We start from the raw sequence: 23,395 nt of genomic DNA, 5'->3' as shown, positions 1-23,395 counted from the left end.
GCGCTCGGGAGGAGCGAGGAGCCCGAGGACCAACCCCTCGTCCCGAGGCGGGCGGTTCCAGAACGAAGGCGGCGGGGGGGGCACCGGAGCTGCTCTAGAACATAGCCGCGGGGGCCCCCCTCCCGTTTGTTCTAGACCGTGCGGGGGCTGCAGCGAGCTCTAGAATGGGGTGGGGGCGTTCTGCTCCATCTAGTGCCCCATGGGAGAGGGCATTGCTCTGGAACGTTTTATGTGGTACTGGATCTAACACACCATAGCCTGCGTGGCTTCAGGCCGCTGCCGCTGTAAAGAACCACAGATGTTCTGGAAAATGGGGGCTTGGGTGGGTCTGCTCTAGTCCATGACGTGGTGTCTAGAACATGCTCTAGATTAGAACACTGAGCATCTGGGCTCTACTCGACCTCCACACAGTTGTCTGCTCAGTGGTCTGGAATATGCCACACAGGCACGCCAGGCACCATTCTAGATAGGGGTTCTGTGTAAATGGTCAGGAACATGATGTTCCCAAAAGGCTCAATACAGTTTTCTCATGTGCTGTGCTCCTACAAGGCATATAGCTGCCGTCTATATAAACCACAGCTATCCTGCTTCATTCGAAGTTGATCTTTCAGTACTCGAGATCTGACTTTGCTTGTGCTCTCTTTAACTGTACCAGTATAGTTAAAGCAGTACAACTCCCCCTAGTGTGGACAAAGTTATGTCAGTGTAAAAGTGCTTATGTGGGTTTTACTTATTCCAGTATGGGAAGGGGAATAAATTAACCCAGGAGTCTGCCTACACTACAGAGAATACACTGGCATAGCTAGCTTCCCAGAGCTATGCCAGAATAATCCTGTAGTGTAGACGCAGCCTACGAAGACAGAAGGGGTGGGTTTTTCCTTAAGTGTAGGAACACTATCTCCCCGAACTACTGTAACTACATCAACGGAAGCATTCTTCCATCAACATAGCTATATCTACACTGGGGGTTAGATCAACATAGCTTCAGCACTAGGGGTGTGCGTATTTTTCACACCCCTTACTGGCATTGCTATGTCAACCTAACTTGTAAGTGTAGACTAGGCCCCAGTATAAGCACATTTATATTGGTGTAACTGTGTCCATGCTAGAGGTTGTGCTGGTGCAACTATTACTCCTGTTGGAATTCTGCGCCACTGCATGTGCACATAATTAATGAGCCGCACATATTTTTAATTTTTTTCCCCAGAAAAAAGCTTCTGGTGGAAGGTTGCTGATGTTCTACCTTATGCCCACCAGCAGGAGCTGTGGTGCTAGAACAGAGCAGCCTCCCCCCATCAGCTCCAGCAGAAAATAACTTTGGCTGGAAAGTTGCTGCAATGCTGCCTTTTGCCCAACAGAGGGTGCTGTGGTGATAGAACAGAGCAGCAGCTCTGGGCCAGCTAGGGAAGAGAAAGAGCCTGTAGTACCTTCTTTACAGTGCCTGTCAGGCCAGGTCAGGAGACAGGGGCTATGGGAAGACAGAGAGTGTGGGTCTGCTGCGGGGTCAGACAGGGGCTCCTAAGGGCTAGTGGGGGAAGAGAGACTGGGGCAGGGGCTGAATGGGCATGGAGGCACAGGGCCACAGGGGGAGGGAGGTGCAGGGCCACATGGTGATGGGGGATGGAGTGCAGGGCCACATAGGGACAGGGGGGTGGCTGAGTGGGGGCAGAGAGACACATGGGGACGGGGGGGTGCAGGGCTACATGGGGATGGGGGAACTGGGTGTCTGAGTGGGGTTGGAGGGACACATGGACAGGGGGTAAAGGACACATGGGAGCGCTGGGACACATGGGGATGGGGACAGGGACAGATGTGCCTGACTGAATGGGAGAGGCTGGGGTCAGCCGGGGTCTGCATGGGGGAAGCTCCCTAAAAGATCCACCCCGCCCTCCAAAAAAACATGTTCCATACTTTTCCCACCCATACCCAAAAACCCTCCAAATTCACACCCAGGCTCCTTCCCAGAAATTACTTCCTTCTACCTCAGCTCCTCCATTATCCCTGACTCCCCCAAGCATTTGCACTGCTTCTGAGGGGCACAGGAAATACAGTTCTGTATTGTAGTTTAAATACATTATTACTCAGAGTTCTGTATTAATATGACTAGAAAGAAATCTATTTGTCAAAAAACATTTCCTGAATCTTTTTTGTTGTCTGTATTGTTACAGACATACTTGCTGACAGGTATTTTGAAATAAATGACCAAAAATAATTTCAACTGGTGTGACTATATTGTGTTATTTTGACAAATAAAATATGCAGAATTTGAAAATATTGTGTGCAGAATTTTTAATTTTTTTGCACAGAATTCCCCCATGAGTAAACTATATTGGTTAAAAAAATCACACCCCTAGTTGGAAGCTATAGTGGCATAAAATATGTGCCTAGACCAGGTCTTAGTCTCCAGCTTAGCTTTCCCACCTCAGAGCATTTATAGGCTGGCCAGTCTCCCTACATTTTAATTAAAGTCTTTTAGTAAATTTCCTTAATGAACATACACTCATAGAGAAGGCAATTATAGAATCATAAAAATTAGAGACAGATAAGATCAAGGTAATTAGATACAACAGTGTGGGAGCCATATAAACCTGTAGATAGGTTGATCAGTTTATCCATCCCCTGGCCAGTACAGGATCATTCTCTACTGTATACTTTCTAGTGCTTTGTCCTGTCCCATTTTGATGGATCATCCACCACTTCCCCTGTAAAATGCTGTTAGATCTCATTAGTAGACATGTTTCATGATGGTCTATATTTTTCTTTGCTTATTTTCATTCCGTTACTCCTGGTTACAGCCTCTGGGCCTTTCTAAATTATTCCTTTAGCTCCTGGATGTTTTGAGCCTTCAGATACTTGCAGGTGGGTTTCTGTTGTGTTTTAGCCAAGCAATAAACATAACATACATGACATACATACATGTACAATATGTATGCACACAAAGATGTGACACACATGTTCGGATCCAGAATGATCTTCCCCTATGATTATAAACTGAAACTTTGGAAACCACAGAAGCAATGAAATTCTATGTTTTACAGTTTATGGCAGAAACTGAAAAATCCACTTGTCAGTGGTGAGTAGGAAACTTTCCTCGTTAAGTGGGATAGAATTTAAACTTTCATGTAAAAAAAAAGTATCTATCCCTTATGGTTTAAAACACTGGCTCTCAACCTTTCCAGACTACTGTACCCCTTTCAGGAGTCTAATTTGTCTTGCCTACCCCTAGGTTTCACCTCACTTAAAAACTATTTGCTTACAAAATCAGACCTAAAAATTAGGGCTGTCAAGCGATTAAAATAATTAATTGCGATTAATCGCACTGTTAATAATAGAATACCATTTATTTAAATATTTTTGGATGTTTTCTACATTTTCAAATATATCGATTTCAATTACAACACAGGATACAAAGTGTACCGTGTTCACTTTATATGTATCTTTTATTATAAATATTTTCACTGTAAAAACAAAAGAAATAGTATTTTTCAATTCACTTACTACAAGTACTGTAGTGCAATCTCTTTATCATGAAAGTTGAACTTACAAATGTAGAGTTATGTAAAATAAAAACCTGCATTCAAAAATAAAACAATGTAAAACTTTAGAGCCTACAAGTCTTTGTTCAGCCAATCGCTCAAACAAGTTAGTTTACATTTGCAGAAGATAATGCTGCCTGCTTCTTGTTTACAATGTCACTTGAAAGTGAGAACAGGTGTTTGCATGGCACTGTTGTAGCCAGCATAGCAAGATATTTACTTGACAGATGTGCTAAAGATTCATTTGTCCCTTCATACTTCAACCACTATTCCAGAAGACATGCCTTCAGGCTGATGATGGGTTCTGCTCGATAACGATCCAAAGCAGTGCAGACCAATGTATGTTCATTTTCATCATCTGAGTCAGATGCCACCAGCATAAGGTTAATTTTCTTTTTTGGTGGTTTGGGTTCTGTAATTTCCACATCAGAGTGCTGATCTTTTAAGACTTCTGAAAGCAAGCTCCACGCCTCATCCCTCTCAGATTTTGGAAAACACTTCAGATTCTTAAATTTTGGGTCAAGTGCTGCATCCATCTTTAGAAATTTCACATTGGTATCTTCTTTGCATTTTGTCAAATTTGCAGTGAAAGTGTACTTAAAACGACCAACATGTGCTGGGTCATCACTCGAGACTGCAATAACTTGAAATATATGGCAGAATGCAGGTAAAACAGAGCAGGAGACATACAATTCTCTCCCAAGGAGTTCAGTCACTAATTTAATTAACACATTTTTTTTAAATGAGCATCATCAGCATGGAGGCATGTCATCTGGAACGATGGCCAAAGCATGAAGAGGCATACGAATCTTTAGCGCATCTGCCAGGTAAATATCTTGCAACGCCAGCTACAACAGTGCCATGCAAACACCTGTTCTCACTTTCAGGTGACACTGTAATTAAGAAGTGGGGAGCAGTATCTCCCGTAAATGTAAAAAACTTCTTTCTCTTAGAAATTGGCTGAACAAGAAGTAGGACTGTGTGGACTTGTAGGCTCTAAAGTTTTACATTGTTTTGTTTGAGTGCAGTTATGTAATAAAAAAACCCTACATTTGTAAGTTGCACTTTCATGATAAAGAGATTGCACTACAGTACTTGTATGAGGTGAATTGAAAAATACAATTTATTTTATCATTTTCACAGTGCAAATATTTGTAATCAAAAATAATATTTGAAGTGAGCACTGTACACTTTGTATTCTGTGTTGTAATTGAAATTGATATATTTGAAAAAGAAAAACATCCAAAAATATTTAATAAATTTCAATTGATATTCTATTGTTTAACAGTATGATTAATCACAATTATTTTTTTAATTGTGATTAATATTTTTGTTAATCGTGTGAGTTAACTGCGATTAATTGACAGCCCTACTAAAAATACAAAAAATGTCACAGCACACTATTGCTGAAAAAATGCTTACTTTCTCATTTTTATCATATAATTATAAAATAAATCAATTGGAATATAAATATTGTACTTACATTTCAGTGTATAGTACATACAGCAGTATAAACAAGTCATTGTCTGTATGAAATTTTAGTTTGTACTGAATTCGCTAGGGCTTTTTTATATAGCCTGATGTAAAACTAGGCAAATATCTAAATGAGTTGATGTAGTCTCCACTGTGTATCCCCAGGAATACATGTATCCCTGGTTGAGAACCACTGCTTTGGAAGAAAATCTTTCAAATGAGACCACTAAATTCTGTTTTCCTGAGTCTGCACACAGGCAGCTTCAGTGTCTCTGCTCCTGCTCATAATTTTCCCAAGAATCATCAGTTTGATGTTAACACCTTTGTGGTGAGTTACAGTGCTCTGCTATTCAAACCAGTATGCAGCAAGGAAATTAATGAGAATCATGTTAATTTCTCTCTGCAACTGCTACTTTAGAAAGCCCTGAGCAGGAGCTGAAGCTATTCATGAGAGAGGATGACCCAAAATTAAAGGCTGAGGAAGAGTAGTGTCATATAGACTCTCTCTTTCTCTCTCACAGATACACACATTCTCTCTAAGGAATAGCAGGCAGACAGCTAAAGGAACAACAGATTCCTTTAGCAGAGACACTCTGACACTGTACTTATTAGCAGCCAGGAGGCTGGAAGAGGGATAGTATAGTTATTCTTCCATCCCAGTAGATAGGAGGCTGGGAACACTGGTGGGGTTGAGAGAGCAGCACTTCCACCAAGTGGGGAGAGGAAGGCTTTATGTTTGTCAGCCACCTATGAGCTGGAGACCCATACTGGAGGTGCAGCGTACACCAACAGAAGTTTTTCTGTTGGTGTAGGAACACCGCTTCCTCCAGCAAAGCCAGCTGTGTTGATGGAAACCCTCTTTAGTCGACATAGCTTTGTCTACACTGGGGAGGTGGGGGGGGTCTGTTGGCACAGCTATGTTGGGCACAGAGTAGTGTGGTGGTTTGGGTTTTTTAACCCCTGGCTGATGTAGGGTCAATATAACTTTTCAGTGTAGACCAAGCCTAAGCTTTCTTCAGCCACGGCCGCAAACAAATACAAAGGGTGGCTTGCTGTAGCCAAGTCCACAGGAACAAGGAATTTGAGAACACTCACTGCTGTCTAAGCTAGAGGCTATTGGCCTAATTTTCAGTGGTGATGAGCACACACTGCTCCCACTGATGCAATGGGAGCTGAGGGTGCTCAGCACCTTTGAAAGTCAAGCCCATGAACCCCAACCCACTCCACAGGAAAAACTCTTGCTGCTGTATTGCCAGGAACTTTGTCTGTGGATGGGACAGATAGGTTATTGCCAGAGAGAACAAGCAGGAAAGGGTAAAAAGGATCCATTGTTGCTTTCAAAATAATCATTCTAATAACTTCTATAATAATATCCCTACATTTTATGCAGCATTGTGCATCCAGAGGGTTCTCAAGGCAATTTACAAACTATACATTGTAATGAATTGCTTGCTCACTACTGGATACCTTCCCCACACTCTACACCTAGACACATAGCCTATAGTTTTGACAAGTCTTAGCATGCATCTTGATCCATTTGGTTTCATCTCTAGCTTAAACAACACAGTGGCCACAGGTCCCATTCCAGACACCCCTGGGCTACATTTGGCTAGCGGCCTGTACTTTGACCACCCCAAATAGGATTTTACCCCACCAAACATACAGGCTGTAGCTCATTATGTTTCTGGATAGCCATTCTTCTTTCTTCCTTCCTACTTACCCATCACTCCAGTCAAGCACCAACTCACATCTTTTCTTCATGTATGCTGTTCACCACTAGAGACAGCTATTTTAAAAACCTTTATTTCCATGCAGATGCATCTCATTTATGGGTACGTGTCCTGTGGTGTACTGCAACATCTACTACTGTCTGTGCATATCAGCTCAGAATTCTGCACTGTGACCGCAAAGAACAATAGATCAACTCCCTGTTGTTGCTTTGCAGAGGTAAAGCAGGGGTGTGCTTACATAGCACGTGTCTCATTTCACCTCATACTGAACCCTCTGATCACAAGTGATCTCAACAGCTACAGAATATCAATAAGATGTGAGTCGTTATCAATTGAATGTGCTAATAAAAATCACAGGAAAAATGAGCATTCACAGTTAAGAGAAAACTGTCCTTTTTATTCATTTAACCTATAACTACCAGAAGCCACCAGATGTCAGTGTAACCCAATACGTGGCCGACGGGACTACAAAGAAACCTTACTGAATGCAAAGTAAGTTTTTCAACTGTCAGCCTATCCTCTGTCCACTTTGGTGCCCAACACTGAGGGTTTATGTTAAAAATAAAAGTGTGACAAAATTATATGAACAGAAAAGTTTCCATGATTTAAACAAATAATTAATAAAAAAAATATGTTTCTTTTCTTCCTTTAAACCTCCCTTTGCAGCATTAGAAACCCAGAACGCAAGAACCAGAGTAAAACTGACTAGGAACACATGGCCAAACCTGCACATGGATGTCAATAAGAGCTCTTTGCTCATGGAAGGATTGCAGGATCAGGCCCATGCAGTGTAACTGATGCATGAAGTTTCACCCTCCCAAGATCAGTCAAATGCAAATAGTAAATTAAGTGGGGAAGGCAGATTTTTAAAGAATTTCAGTTTTAATAGTAAAATGCTATTAGCCACAAGGCTTTTGGAGACAAGGTGGGATTACATAGCCAAGCCACACCTCCTCTGAGATGCTTCTGAAGCAAGTGATCTGGCCACTGTAACAGACATCCAAAGACCACTCTAGACTTGTGGTGAGCTCCTAAACCTCAGAAGGAAGAGCCAGGAACTCTTCCTTTTTGCCTCCTGAGATACAATCAGGGTGCTACCCTAACCATAAGGAACTGGAGTAGCAACCCACCAGAGCTTGGTAGCTGGCAGCATTCAGACCTAGAGCTGCTAATTAATAAGCCTTGATGACAAACCTTTAACAATTTAAAGTTTGGTGGGTCCCTGCCATCTCAACAAATGCTGGCTTATGTCACCGTTGGGCTTCAGTATTAGCTGATCAGCTCTCTGCTGTCTCTGTGAGAGGATATGAAACGAAAGTGGCAAAGCAGCCCAGCACTGAAGGAACAAGTGAGGGAAACCAACAAAGGAAAAATGTACTTTGTGTGGGTGTCCTAATCCATGTTTGATTTAATATGATTTTATTTTTTATAGTAGCTAATGAATATTAAACATATTTAATGAGGATCAGTAGCTATATTATTAACATTATACTGTGGTGCTGCCGAAAGGCCACCAGCAGGTTGGGCTCCATTGTGCTAGGTGCAGTATAAACACATAACTTAACTCAGTGTTTTATTTATTCACCATATAATGTCTTAGATTTTATATAGCATCTCTTCATCCTGAAGAACCTCAAAGTATTTTCAACATAGTGGTTCTTGATTCCACAGCACAGACTGATTATAGTCCTGCATTATTCAATTCAGCTGAGTTGGAAGTCAGTTTGTATTGAAGATGCTATGCAAAAATGAATCTGTATTAACAAGCTCATTTGTATCCTCACTTTCAGCACTCAGATATCAGTGATGAGCATCCTACAGACATAGATAGATAGATAGATTTGAATTACAAGTTAATTGCTAATCCTCATTAAATACATTTGGATCTTTTTGTACAGTTATTCCCTTAAAGACCAAACTTTAATAGCATCTTGCCGCAGGCAGCCAGCCAGCCTGAAAATGGAAATATGCAAAACAGGGTGAAGAGGGGAATTTCTTACGTATTTATTTTGGACCCAGGTCCATGGAACAATGAGGAGAAAAAAGGGACAAAACACTTCAAACTTAAGAACAGTAATTTTGAGCATCATGATTTAGGCAGGGCTGGGAGCACAGTTATGCATATTCAAGTTCATTTTATCACATCCTCAGGGAGCTGGGGCCTTAAGGTTTGCCCAAGGCATGCCTGAGAAGCACTCCTATGGGCGCTTAGGCTTTATTCTGAGCTCCCACTGACTTTTATACTAGTTTAAATGCAATAACTTCAGCGGAGTTACTCCTGCTTTATACCGATGTGAATGAGAGTAGAATCTTCTCCCTTGAAACAGATCTGGTAAGGTCCAAATGGAAAGGGGAAGTTTTCAGTCTCTGGATCTTATTTTCCTTCATTAAGATGTCTCAGCTGCTCTGTATGTTCATCTCACAAGATCAACCACAACTGGAGGCCATGACCATGGAAAATGGGATAGGAGCCGAAAAGGCCTCCTGCTCTAAGATTTAGACAAGGGATCTTGTGCTGATGTAACCTCCCAAGCTGCCAGGAGGCAGGTAATTGTCCTTTTCAGGTGAATTCCCACCCCACACTGAAGTACCAGCGGAGGCTCTGCAGTGCAGCATTGAATTCTCTGCAATCATCCAGCCAAACCAGGCTAGGTTAAAGTGCTCAAACTTTTCAGTGCTTGTGTAACCGAAAAGGAATTGGGGAGGCGGGGGGGGGGGGGGGTAAATTAGGCAGGGATGAGAGCTCACAGGAAAATGATTTAATCTGAACAACATAGCAGCCCGTCCCATCAGAAGCTGAAGCAAGGGCACTAGAGAATATCTGATCTTCATACCTGCACAGAATGCAAACTCCCTGCCCAGGACATCACTTTGCTTCCCAGATCCAGAACAAAAACACAGATTTTCCTATTTCACCTGCTGGGACAGATTCTGATTCCAGCTCCAGGAGCCAGTGAGGTCAGGGTCTGGCCTGCCATCTCCCTGTTGGGCACCCAGTGTGAGTTGACTCCCCAGTGGCAGTCACTTGGTGTCCATCTTAGCCTCATCATTTTATTTCCCAAACCCAGCCATGCTCAGCCGCTACCGGAGAGCTAAGTAAGTGCATTTAAAAGTGATGAGAAAAGCATTGGTGCTACTGATAGCAAAAGACACATACACATACACACCCCAGCGCCCCACCCACCTCCCTCCACTCACAGTGACCCTTCTCGCTCCAGGATTCGGACGCAGCCTCAGGACCACGACAAGAAAGAGTCACTCTGTCCCAAGCCCTATAAGAGGTTCCTGAGAAGCTGCCTCTCACCTCACAGTCCTTAAGTCAAGATAGGATAGACATATATTTAAGCTGTTTCTCTTTTTAAAGGTGTGTGTCTTCCTCAAACACATCTGCGTCCTCACTTGCCCGCTTGGTGATCAGGACATCCCAGCCGTCGGGGCCGTTGATGGCACCCCCGCCATTCACACTGGTCTTCTTCTCTTGCATCTCCGACTGGCTGTCACTGGCTACGTCCAAGGTGGGGTTGTCATGGCAGCCGTTCTCCACGAAGCGCAGCTCCTCACCGTGTGACTGGAAGGGGGAGGGGGAAGAGGCAGGGTGGGACACAGAAACTGAGAAAAGCTCCCAATGCTGCAAAGGCGCAAGGCCAGGGCCAGATCTTGCTCCTGCTCAAGTCAATGGAGATTTTTGCCATTGTTTTCATGGGAACAGGACTGGGTGGAGTTTGTTCATGGCCCCATGTGAAGGTCAACTGGCCCTCGTGGTGGAAAGGAGGTGGCACATGCCAGGAGCCCAAAGGCTGCACCTATTCTATATAAAATGGAGCCACCTGAAGTCATAACTTTAATATCAAGGGGTAAATTATGGTGGATAACATTGTTCCCAGCATGCAATGCACACTGGCTGCTTGAACCAAGATGGAGCATGGCATGCTAGGATCTGCAGGCAGCACCTCCATATTAAAGATGGAGGTGACTGCACTGAAGAACTCTTTGAGCTGGATCTGGCCCACTGCAGGTGATGCTTCAAATGCTATTGGGTTAGTGCTCTCATATTGGATCTATCAGGGCCCGAATTCTAAACTGGACACGGCCATTGACCCACAGTGATCTGGCCCAGGTGCTTTGACCAAACTCATCTGGGAAGGTGGACAAGGAGAAGGAATATATCCCCTGCCCACCCAGCCACCCCACTCCTTCCATCCTGAGGGATAAGAGCCAAGTCCAGATGTCTTCCCGCACCCTCCATGTGCTCACCATGTTCTTCATCTTGGGCAGGCGCCTCTGCCAGCAATTGTAGATAAGCCCCATGATGATGATGATGGCACAGATGGAACCGATGATGACCAGCACCACAAAGAGTTTCCCATAGTCACTGCGGGTCTGGCTGGGCCGTGACTGGCAGCTTGTGGTGGTTGAGTAGTTCTGGATGCCAATCTAAAATTAACCGAAAAGAAAGGCCTGCTCAACAACTTGGGGGTTAGAGGAGCTGCAGTCACTGTCCTGTGCAGAATCCCAGAGCCCTGGCAGTGTGCACAGGCTCACTGTGACCAACAGGGACAAGAGCTAGACTGGTGGGATCCGCTGTGGGATTATGCTGCACAGTTGGAAGGAAGGAAGCACATGACTCAGTCTAATACTATCTACAAATCTTCCATGAGGCCACGGACTGACAGTGGGAAGAAACCAGACCACCAGGTGTTAACCCCTGCTCTGGGCTCACATAGGTGTGCAGAGTGTGGTAGCAAGGCAGGGACTGTGGCTCAAGTCCATTCAGAAGGAGGAAATACTCTAGAAACAGCTACCTGGAGGGCAAAGGGGAGGAAAGCCTTATGGGGGAGGCAGAACTACTCACTCAGCTGAGTGTAACCTTGGGTGTGGTGTTACATGTTTACGCACTAACCTACTGTTCCTTTTGCTCTGACTTGGGCTCACAGGAGTGCAGGAATAAAGTTCTGGATAAAAATCTCCTTCGATGGAAGACTGGCATTCTGTTCCTACACGAGTGACCCACTTGGGATACTGAATATTCAAGAGGCCAATCAGACCCACGGGGTAACTACACTGTAGCTGGGAGTGAGCCTCCCACCCTGGGCAGACGGACTTGTGCTAGCACCACTGGAGCTAGCATGCTAAAAATAGCAGTGTGGATGGTGTGGCTCAGGTGGAGACTTGTGCAAGCCCACCCGACTCTGCCTACCCGGGATGGGAGGCTTGCTCCCCACTGCAGTGTAGACATACCCATGGAGTGTTCACAGAAATGATCTTAGCGCATTAACAAACACTCACTTCAATCCACAACACCCCTGGGTGGCAGGTAAGGCCCCACTTTACAAGGGAGAAACCCAGGTTAAGGGTCTTGCCCACAGTCACAATGGCAGATCAGTGTCATAGTTGGGATTAGAACATAGGAGTTCCTGATTCCCTGTCCTATGCTCACTCCCCCAGGCTACATACTCCAGACAAGCATGATACCAAAACTTTAAAAAATAAAACAAAACCTTCCCTGCTAGAAACAGGATGTCAGCAAACAAAGCTGAACATTGCTGATTGGTCTCAGTGACTCGGCAGATTTCAAAAAGGTTATGTATCAATTCAATAGTATGTATGAAGAGTGTAAGAGAATATCCTCCCTCTTTCTTCCAAGCTTATGATTACACAAGGTCTCTGTGATAAAGAGTCTGTTTCATTACTGATACAGCTGGAGAATGAATTCCAGGTGCTGAGGTAGAACATAAGTTATGTAGGATCTCTGCAGATAGCTTTATTGTTCTCTCAAATAACAACAAGCAACGAGCCTTGAAGTCTCCTCCCATATTTTCCACGGAAAGGACAGTTCAGGGTGCTGGTACCTTATTCACACAATTTCAGCAATGCCCCTCGTAGGGCTTTTAGGACTTTCTCTGGTGTAAGCCAATCAATACCACACTGAGCACTTAATTTGCTTTGTCTAGGTGCTCTGGGTTGTTAGGTTAGGGCAGTGGTCCCCAACCTTTCTGTGGGAATAGCACATTCCTATTCCCACAAGAATGTGGAGGGCACCACACACCTTGCCGCCAAAATGCCGCTGGGAAGCGGCAGCGTAAAGAAGCGTTGCCGCTGAAATGCCGCCAAGAAACGGCAAAGCTTCTCGGCGGCATTTCGGTGGCGCGGTGTCCTGCGGGCGCACACAACTGCCCCGGCGGGTGCCACTGCACCAGCGGGCACTGCATTGCGGACCCCTGGGTTAGGGGAACACATGCATCTGCCAACACATTCTGGTCTGACTCTGCTCTCACTTACACTGGAGTAATTCCACTGAAGTCAATCTAGTTCCATCAGTGTAAGTGAGAACAGAATCAGGCTCTTAATGCCTTCAAGGCCAATGAGCTAAATGGGCAGACTCATAGGAAATAGACTAGTTTGCCTTCTTCCCTGCTCATCATCCAGGGCACCAAAGTTCTTAGGGGAATGTTTGGTGAGTAACAAGAGTCTGCTATGGAATTCGAATAGTGCCGTCAATGAGAGAAATGGAGTACTGAAGGCTGTGATGTCAGAGGGGACTGAAAAGCAAGCCTGAACACTGGGGGGAGTGAAGAATGCAAGACACAGCCTCCTCCATTCATCAGGTGTCCCCCTCTCTGGAGCAAATCTAAGGTTCAGCTCTGCAGCATGGTCCCCTTAATACAGGGAATATGATGACAGGCAAAAACAATTAAAAGATACTTCCCTAGGAAACAGAGGGCTGAGTAACCCTGGAGGGCACTCTGCCCAGTGCGGGAACTCACCTGGACTGTTCAGCAGAGGCTGAGCAACTACTGGCAAGAAGAGCTCTAACTGGCAATACGGTGAGCTGGACAGATCTCATCTTTTTATAAAAAACCGTACAGACAAAATCTGCAACCCATCCTGGCAGATGGTGGTGTGGGAAGCAGGGTAGGAGGGATTGGTTTATGCAGGATCCCTAAAGTGTGGACAGCAATTTCAAAGAAGCTTTCCAGAGACAACAGATGACCCCATAGCCAGTCACTCTTAATGGGAACTGACATCTGATCATTCTGCAGTCACCAGGGAGGGAAGAGGGGGTTCTGCCAATTTGCTTATGAAGGGTTCAGAGCCCCCTTAGACTGAAGCATGATCCCACTTTAATTGAACTGGCTGCCTTCAGCCTGTAGGTTAGGCAGACAGGTTCTTACCTCAGCTAAGCTCCTCTGAACATAACCCAGTGCCATCAGGACATCTTTCGTAGGGACAACACCTGGTGAGAAGAAGAGAACCAGATGGAAGTGGTCAGCCCTACATGCTCTGCTTTGGCTCACGCTTTCAGCATATCAGCATTCCCTGGGAATTCCAGGGCAGTATGTGGCACAGAAGGGGACAAACATTTTATTAGTTTACAAACTACTTTATGAGGTAAATGTTTGGCCAGGAATTCCAGGTGCATGCAAGTGCAACTGAAAGTGTGGAATAACTGCAATCCAAAAATCATGGGGCTAAGCACTGTGCTACTCATACATACCTCCGCCAATGCATTTCAGCCCTGACTTGCAGCACTCGCTACTCCTGAGTGCCCACACAGCTCTGCCAATACAACTCTCTCCTGACCTGCAGCATCCTTAAGGACATGTGTTGTGCGCTGCAGGGATCCCTAGCAAGGCAGCCTACCAGGCATGACACAATTGACTGTCAGGAGGCATACTGCAACAACTTTGTTCCTGGCAGAAAGAAATCTGCAAAAGCCTCCCTGCTAGGGAGTCACTAACCATCACTGAGTGGCCCCCAAGTGGCTTCCTTCCCACATAGCTCACAGGATATTCTCCAAGCTGGCAAGCCAGAGAAGCATGACCTTTCAGTAGGATTTGGAGGCCAAAGAGTATTGCTCCCTCTCCAGGTGCCTCTCCAGTTTGGTCCAGCAACAGAGAGAGAACCTAACAAAAGCCTCATTCTTCACAGCAGAAAATGCTTCAGCCCTTGATGATTCCAGGGTTCCAAACTGGGCACAGAAGTCCATTTCTGATAGCTGCCCAGCCTGGCTGTGCTGCTAGTATTACACAGCCCAGCTTCTAATCCCCAAGGGGATCCCCTCCAATAGAAAGAAAGGTTTACTTTAGGGCCGCATGTGCTTACAAGAACCTTTTTAATGGTACATGGCATGGTCCACAGTGTTAGGAGAAATGCACTAATTTAAACAAGCACGTAGAACATACCTCTTAAATGTCAACATTATTTCCCAATAACTGTGGTGCACTTTATAACATTACTTCTTACTTGCTCTGTATGAAATAACACAGTTATAGGGCCTTCCCCATCGAGCCTATACCCTAAACAGACTGCAGAAGCAGTACAGAACAGTGACAGTCCCAGCTGATCAGAGTGTTCCCATTGGGATTGCTTTTCAATGGACATGAAATAGTTCTTCTAACCTCACTGGGTAGCATTGGCAGGCTCTGCAGATCTGAACAAAGAGCAGACGATCTCACGTGCTGCAGCAGAAGAGGGAGGGAGGCACAGAGGCAAGCATGGGAAAAAAATGCACAAAGATGAATGTGTGCAAGGATAAAAAGGGAGGGGGTGAAGCAGGAGGCACTGGAGGAGTGAAGGGAGGAGAAAGATGAGAGTAGAGCATTGCAGAGTCTTGAAGGTCAGGAGGAGAAGCTGGAATCTGATTTGACTGGCAAGAGGGAAAACCACCGCAGGACTGTACATGGGGGGGTGACATGGTGCGGGCGGGGAAAGAGGCTTATACTCTATGTACACACAGACAAGCCTGCAATCACCAGGTTTAGCTAACAGAGGCAGCATTGTATGGGATAGCAGGAGAGATAATGTCACTATAACCAGGAGAAAAATTGGCAGTTAAAGCCAGATACACCCCTTCCCAGTCCTACCACCACCACTCAGCTTTTCTACCAACACTTACCCTGCTCCCCTGCCAAGGTCATTAGCAGGTGCTTGTCATTCTCATTGGGTTTGCTCAGAGAGATCAGCCACTGGGCCTGTAGTCCATCTGCCTGCCTGGAGAAGGCATCCTCTACCAGAGACAGCAGCTGGGGACCCTTCTCCAGCCGAAACTCCTCCTGCAACAAGGAACATTTGAAAGCATCTTACCCTCCTTCATGGCAAAGACGAACCAGTGGAGTAGAAATACAGGGACAAATGCAGACTTGGTGTAAGTGAGTGCAATGCCACTGACTTCAATGGAGTTATACCTGTCTACAGCAGGGCTGAATGGGGCTGTTGGTGGGATTATCTTGTGTGTGGTGGCAAGGGAACAGTACAGGCTCAAGGGATGGTTTAAATTTATGTGTTAATTAAGTGAATTTAGCACTCCTGAAAGCAGCTGGCAGTAACCACAATGCAAACCATCAATGTGCTTGTTCCACATCCAGATCTGCAGAGGCTCTTCAATCAAGAATCACAGCGTCTCCTTTCAGTCCAGTACTGGCCCACACAGCTGTGCTGAAGCACCTCAGTCCTAACTTGTATCCTCACCCTGGGTTTCTCTTTGTAGCATCCTTCAGCCTCAACTGAGCCCCTCCCTGCAGCAGGCAGGGATCCCAGAATCACTCCTGTGTGCAGAGCTGTTTTCTTAGCCTCAAGTAAAATTGTTTCAGAAGACAAGAAAAAATGCCAGATCTGAAGGGAAGGCCTCAACTCTCGCAGCACCCGGCACCGGGTCAGGGGGGGCCCAGCTCTGGCTGACATGTGCCATTGCCTGGCAGCTCCTCTGCCACTTTCCCACTCCTGTGTTTCTATTCTTGTCTGCAGTTGCCATGCCAACCCAAAGGCCACCCGGATGATTAATAAAAGCTGGCGCTCCTGGTTGCCATGGCAATCCCAAGTGCTCAGGGCAGGCACAGGCCTGAGCAGTGAATGGCCTAATTGGAAAAGACACCTAGGACTCAGGCCTGAATCACAAGAGCCCATGAGTGCCATGTCTCACCAGGCGAGGGCTCTGGATTTCAGCTGAGGGAGCATATGCAGCCACTCAGGAGAGGCATGGGAAGAGGGCACGGGTAGGAAACTGCTCCACAACTTCACCGCGGGGGCCGCCTGCTCAGAACCACGCACAGGGGCCATGCAGCCAGCATTGCCCTAGTGGCCAGCTCTCCACATTGTGACGCAACCACCACCTATGGCTCAGCAGGGGCCTGGGGATCCTGAAAGGAGGGGTAGCACGCTCAGCCTGAGAAGAATGGGGGTGGGGGGGGGAAGAATATTTGAAGTAACAGAAGCAAATGAGACAGAAGAGGCCCCAACAGCTCCAGCAGTTCTCCTTGGCTGAAAAGACGGCGGCCATGACATAGTTTTAATCCGGCAAAAGGATAACTCGCAGTGCTAGAGAGACTTCAGGCTCAAATTGCCTGTGAATGGAGGCAGGGCCCTGAATGGACATGCATTATTGTTAGGTCCAATTCTAACAGACATCTATGAGAGTTTTGCCCAAATAGGAACTGGGCACTTAGAACCCATTAGAAAGATAAAGGGACCCAGCCAATTTGGGTCTACAATGGAGATCTTGGTAAAAGCGTGTTTGTGGTAAGGGGTACAGAATCCTAGGGCCCTATCTTGCAAGGTGCTGAGAGGTGCCTGTTGACGCTCAGCACATCATAACATCGGCCCCTTAAAACAAACAGAAATATCTGCATGATTTTTTCTAAACTAATTTAAATAAATCAATAAATCACTTAAAAATGCAAATACTATCTCCTGCCGCACTGAAAACCCACACAAAACCCAGAATGCGTCTAGTGTACAGGAGCCAGAAAGCAAAACTGATACACTCAGTGGAAGCCAACCTGTCTACTTGCACTGTCCAATCTAAATGAAGTTCAACAGACAGTAAACAAACTGCATCAACTGTGATGGCGGGGGAAGAGGGAGTTTGACGTAAACAACAAAAATCCTTTCAGTTTCAATCATATAAAACAATAATACAACACAGGGAAGGGAAACATTTGTGTTAAATATTTAAGGTGACAGGTGTCCCTTTGAATAAGGTTGAGGACAGCATAAACCACTTATTGGGAATATTTGTTTTGAAACTTGAAGTCAAGTAGAAAAACAGTCCAGTCCTGCCTGCCCAAGAGCAGCATCTATATTTGGCAGGGAATAGCCAAGGATTACACCTCCAGTCCCCTGCACTTTTGCTTTCACTTTTCATCTCCTTCCAATGGTTAAATCTCAATGATTGCAAATGGCAACAGAAAGAGATGAGAGCTATTACATACAGCAAAATTGCACTTGTGTAGTACACGGATGAAATGGGAGAGAGAGGGATGATGACTGAGGTGGATAGGAAATGAACCATCACAAGCTTATTTTTAAGCGCTGATGTTCTGAACTGTAAATGTTAGTTGTGACAGAAGCACTTAAAATGGTATGAAGGACAAACAGTTCTCTGTTTGAACGGGCCATGCTAATGTCAGGAGGCTTACTGAAAGGAACATATTTCTTATACCCCTTTAGAAAACTATCATTCATTCTATATATTTACTGTTTCTGAAACAAATTCTGCAGGGGTGTCATTTTCTCTTTTTTAAAAAGACCCATGTGCATAGATCAGTGCTCAAAAGCAATCCTGCAAGAACAAAAAAACCACGCTCAGTCTTGTGCAGGGACCTATGACAAAAAAAAACAGATACACAAAGAGGAGAAAATATTTAATCAGAGAAACATTCCGTTTCAAATTTCTAAAGTAATCATGTATTTTAAAAATCAGTTTAAAAATCACAAAGGACAACCTGACCCTGTCCCCTTGATAACTGGTCTTCAAGGGTTTGATAAATGGCCCGTGGGAGGTTCCAAAGGTGAATGGGCCCTTTTACCAGAGATACAGGAGGGACTTTGGGTTCATCAATTAACTGCAGCTTTCAGGGATTGATGGGTGAGTATTGGATTAGCAGAGCACTTCTGGTTAACAGACACTAGAAAGCAAACAAGATAAGGGGGAGGCAAGGGGACAAGAGGAAAGGCACTTAAAGATTTAGTGACAGCATGAACCATTTACTCTGGAAACAATGAGTCTTTATTTGCAGAATCATCAGAGAAACGTGAGCAGAGACATCATACTCCAAAAGTGAGGAGAGGAAAAAAGTCTGGGTCTTGGGATCAGACCGCAATCTTGCCACATCACTGCATGACTAGGGAATGCAGTGTTACCTCAGGTACTGTCCTGCAGCTGAGATGGAAAACAAAAAGGCTCCTTCCCATCTGGTGGAACATCCAGGTGGAAATTAAAGATCCCAAACCTGGTGTTTAGGCAGTGTTCCTACCTGCAGTAAAATCGGTTCTGACCTTTCAAGCTGAATTGGAGCTATTGCTAAGCTAAGAACAGATGCTGTGCTTGCTTCCCCAGTGACTGCACTGTGAGCATAGAACTCAGTACTGCATACTGGTTTAGAAGGTATGAGTGTGAAAGAGAAATATGACCTAGTAGTTTGAACACTGGACTTCTACCCAGCAATTACTATGGTCTAAGTCCAGATCTGACACTGGTCAAAACACTTTCGCTGCCAACTCTTTTCCCATCTGTAAAATGGGAATAATACTAACCGTCTTCCCATGGGGGTTGTGACCATTAGCATTTGAAAAAGTCTGGAAAATGAAAATGCAGACCACGGGCTAAATATTATAAACCCAATCTCTATCCTTCTGAATGGATGGGCTTGTGGCTAAAAGCACAGGATTGCGAATCTTAGATCTACTCCCAGCTCTGCCACTGGCTCACTGTGTGTCCTGAAGCAAGTCACTTCACTGCTCTGTGCCTTAGTTTCCCCAGCTGTAAAACTGAGATAATGCTTATCAACAACACTGAGCTGTGGAGAGGCTTAATTCAATTAATAAAAGGAACACCGTCAATTTAAAACATCACATTTCTCTCTGAAACTATTATATCAAATCTAGTTACAATGAACATTCAAGATCACTAAAACTGAAATACCGCAAAAAGCTAATTTCAGATTTATACTGATGATACACAAAATGTTATTGAATGGACATATCATTGTTCTCTTATTTAGCCAGTTAGCAAAAGAGAAACTGACTCACTGAAGAGACCCATCTAAATAGCAGAAAATAATCTATAAAATGTAAGGAATACTTGTATTTTAATTTCAGGCACTCCTTAGTACTTAAAGGGGGCACTCTACCGGAAATTGGATTTAAAAAACCAGTCAATTAAAAAAATTCAGTTTTAAAGTGTCCCATGAATTTCTGAAAAGTAAAGTGCTTTGAGATCCTCCAATGGAAAGTGTGCTGAACATGTATCAAGTATCATAACCCATGGAGGATGGCCTCAGTCAAGGCTCCCACTCTCCCTACACAAATTTCTAGTTATGTTGACTGAGAGACAAGAGGGACAAGTGAAGGCTACAAATGCAGAACTTGCAGACACCTTTTTAAAAGCCCATTGAAGATCATTCTATGAAAAACTGGGTTTACACCTAAACCTAGGATCATCTTGATTCCACGATCTTGCCTGCTAACCCAGAAAAAGAAGAGGATGGCAAATGCACACAGAGATGCATGCAACACACAAGAGCTGCAGTTTCTTGACAGCAGTGCTGATGCTAGGATTTGTGCTGGCCCTAGAAAATGTCCTGTGAATCCTACAATAAGTCACACTAACAAATATTTTGCTGCCCTGTATAGCAGAGCCAGCCCCCACGTTAGTATTCTAGCTATTTCCCATTACTCTCATTCTATTCAAGTCTCTTGTGTTTGACTTACGCAGTCGATGTTATCAGACATGTTCAGAATGATGTAGTTTTTCCCTGCCAGGTTACTCCAGTCCTTGCAGATCACCTGAAAAGACAAGATACATACAGCTGGGTTTGGAAGGAGAATGCAGTTTCCTGCAAAAGGCACAAGAAGCTTAAGCACAGCGACTGAGGGGCTGTATTGTACTCTGAGAGCGGGGATTTGAACTCTTGGGAAAGTTCTGGAGGAACTGCATATTCTCCAATATGGAGGGGATTCTCCAAAGATGGGATACTGGAGGACATGTCCCATTCTTCAGGCTGTGACATACATGCATAGAAAAAAATGTCTTCTTTTTCATTTGAGTGCTAGTGGATTTCGGTACCCTGTTAATCCACAGAGCAGGGACAATACGATCAGTGGCCGGGTAAGCTCCCTACAGGCTGCCATGCCCATCAGCCTTGCTGTCTTGAGGCTATCTATCTAATGGTGTATTCAGTCCTTGGCTCCCTTACTGAGAATAAGAATGTGGGAGGGGACAGGCAATTAGAGCTCACTGCCAGACTTATTTGTGTGATATGGACACCTGTTTACTACGTTATATCTTCCAAATGGAGCTAGACACTCTGGTAGCCGGATCCGCTGTTTAGGTGCCCTGCATATTATCACAACAGAGACTCCATCCAAAGCAGCTCTGCAGGCAGGCCAAAATGGAGCCCTCCTCCTCAGCTGAACTACTAGCAGCTGCCTATTGTTTCAAAACGAGACTTAAAGTGCAGTTCAACAGCCATCCGATGCTGATGACTTGGTCACCTCCCTCACTACCAGCCTGCGTGGCCCTGAAATTGGCTGAGCTAGTGGTGAAAAGCTCTGGATCTCTTTCTCCATTCCTTACACCATCCAGCCCTTACAGAAAATTTTTGCAACACAGGAGAAGCCTCAGCAGATCTCAAAGCAGGTGCCACTGCACAGCTACCCTGCAACTGCACAACCACCTGCAATCTTGCTGTACTGCTACCTTGTAACCTCCACCCCCATCTATCTTGGCACTTAGGTGGCCTCTATTACCATAGCATCTGTGCACCTCACAATCCTATCCTCACAGCCCTGCTCTATGTGTCCTGCATCTGTCCGGACACCAACAGTTGCAGCACGGGTAGCGATGCAGGTACTGGTGGCGTAGGCACCTCCCAGAGGTGTTTGGGGCTATTCATGCACTTACATTTCCAATAATGCAACCTAAAGAAATAGAGCTGGACTTGAAAGGAGCTAGCTTTTAACACTTTCACTGCTGTTTTCTGCCCAAAGGTCACATTGGTTAGATACACACAGACAGCAGGGTAGAAGCAAAACGGTGTGGGCAGGTTTCTTGGTGCATTGACCCGCACACACACCCAGTACCTGAGGTGTCTCCACAATGTGCCATGAAAGAGGGAACAATCCCCTACAACCTTTAGTGGGGTCATGGGAAAAATCCCAGCAACTATTTCCACCAGCCTGGCAATGGGGAATTTGAAAGCAGGGATAGGTAAGTATAAGTTAATATCCACACAGCACTAGGAGAGGAAGGGTTAATACCCAAACATATTCCATAATGAGTCCCCCTCCCTCCCACCATGGGATACCTGTGCCGAGTTCCAGGGCAGTCCTGTTGACAGCACAGCCAGGTGGGCGTCCCCGGTCTGTGGCACAAAGCTCCGCCCTGCTGCCATGGTCTCGGTAGCCGGCTTCATGCCATTCCGAGAAGGGGTTGCAGCTGGCTCATCAGATCCATCCAAGGAAGCCGCTGAGGAGCTGGCATTTGGGGGGCCACCACCACTACCAGAAACAATCTTGGGATCTTGGGGGCTGCCTGTTACCTCAGGAACTTCCTCTGTTTGCTCCATTCCAGTTAGCACTGTGGGCCCCACTTGCTCCCCTCCCTCTCCTACTGTGGGCTCAATGAGCTCCTCTCTCACTGGGAGCTCTGTGGGCGCCACTCCAGCTCCCACCAGGGTCTGTGTGGACTCTGCTGTTGCCATGGTCCCTGCTAGCTCCACTCCAGCTACCACTGTAGCCCCAATATTTCCTGAAGTCACCTCGATGGCATGCTCTGCGACACCTTGGGATCCTGCAGTGGTGACCGACAGGATGGAGGACACAGGCAGCAGACTCAGCCCCATGCTGCTCCCTAGGTCAAAGCCCGAAGAAGTGTGCTCAGGAACAGAGGCCTCCTCTTGCCTTTCTACAGCTGCCTCAGTCACAATGCCCAGTCTGCTGGAGGCTGTGGAGATCAGGAGGGAGAACAAGGAGTCCTCCTGGCCAGCCGCTTCTGAAGACATGTCCTTTGGCCAGCGAGTCTGGCTGCTCTGTTGCCCTCCCTTAGACTTGTTTATGGGGAGCAGCCCTTCCTCTTCCTCCAGAGCACCGGAGAAAGGCGTATGTGGGTCAGGCTCCATGGAATCCGATGACAGCTGAAGGGGGGCAGTTTCCCAGTTGTCTTTAACCTGCGTCCTGTTTCCGTTGGGCAGGGCCTTATGAGAGGTGATTGGAAAACTGTAGTCTAAAACAAATCCAAGACACTTCAGTTAGGAGTCTATCACGAATGATCATGAACACTGAAAGACTGGGGGATGAAAGCAGGGAGGAGGGAACGAGCCCAGGGTCTATCTATTTAGGGACACAGATGACGGAGGTCGGAGGCCCTGTGAGAGTGTCCTGGTGTTTGCCACCAAAGAGAGAAATGGGTTCATTTAATAGAGTTAAGTTCATATGTTAGTGAGAAGAATGTGATTGGCAGATGCAGCTTGGGCAACAGCAGTGCAAGCTTCCTATGCATTCACGACCCCGGCCTGGAGGAACCCTTCGAGGGACGACAGAGGGGTTCAGACTTCACAGCCCCTTCTGTACCAGGCCTCTCCGCTGAGCCTGCCAACCCAGGGGCCAATCAGTGCCAGTTCTGTTGGCGGTGTTCATGAGGTGGGTTTGCATGCACTAGGA

The 23,395-nt window shown here is 45.7% G+C and overlaps 1 protein-coding gene across 1 annotated transcript in view; it reads right to left on the bottom strand.

Annotated features, from left to right (window-relative positions):
* Positions 1–8,719: 8,719 nt before the first annotated feature.
* Positions 8,720–23,395, bottom strand: part of PODXL2 (podocalyxin like 2) — a 39,665-nt gene continuing 24,989 nt past the window's right edge. Inside the window, exons 3-8 of the mRNA XM_073351363.2 lie at positions 22,042–22,958; positions 20,447–20,521; positions 15,636–15,792; positions 13,912–13,973; positions 10,994–11,173; positions 8,720–10,307 (exon numbers count right to left, since the gene is read on the bottom strand). Of these exons, the coding sequence (XP_073207464.1) occupies positions 10,098–10,307; positions 10,994–11,173; positions 13,912–13,973; positions 15,636–15,792; positions 20,447–20,521; positions 22,042–22,958 (1,601 nt within the window). The 3' untranslated portion in view covers positions 8,720–10,097. The remainder of the gene's footprint in view (positions 10,308–10,993; positions 11,174–13,911; positions 13,974–15,635; positions 15,793–20,446; positions 20,522–22,041; positions 22,959–23,395) is intronic.

The sequence above is a fragment of the Lepidochelys kempii genome, chromosome 7 (genome assembly GCF_965140285.1).
Source record: "Lepidochelys kempii isolate rLepKem1 chromosome 7, rLepKem1.hap1, whole genome shotgun sequence".
In the NCBI taxonomy this organism is placed as follows: Eukaryota; Metazoa; Chordata; order Testudines; family Cheloniidae; genus Lepidochelys; species Lepidochelys kempii.
Note: the sequence above shows the minus strand (reverse complement) of the source record. Positions and strands in the feature narration are given on the sequence as shown.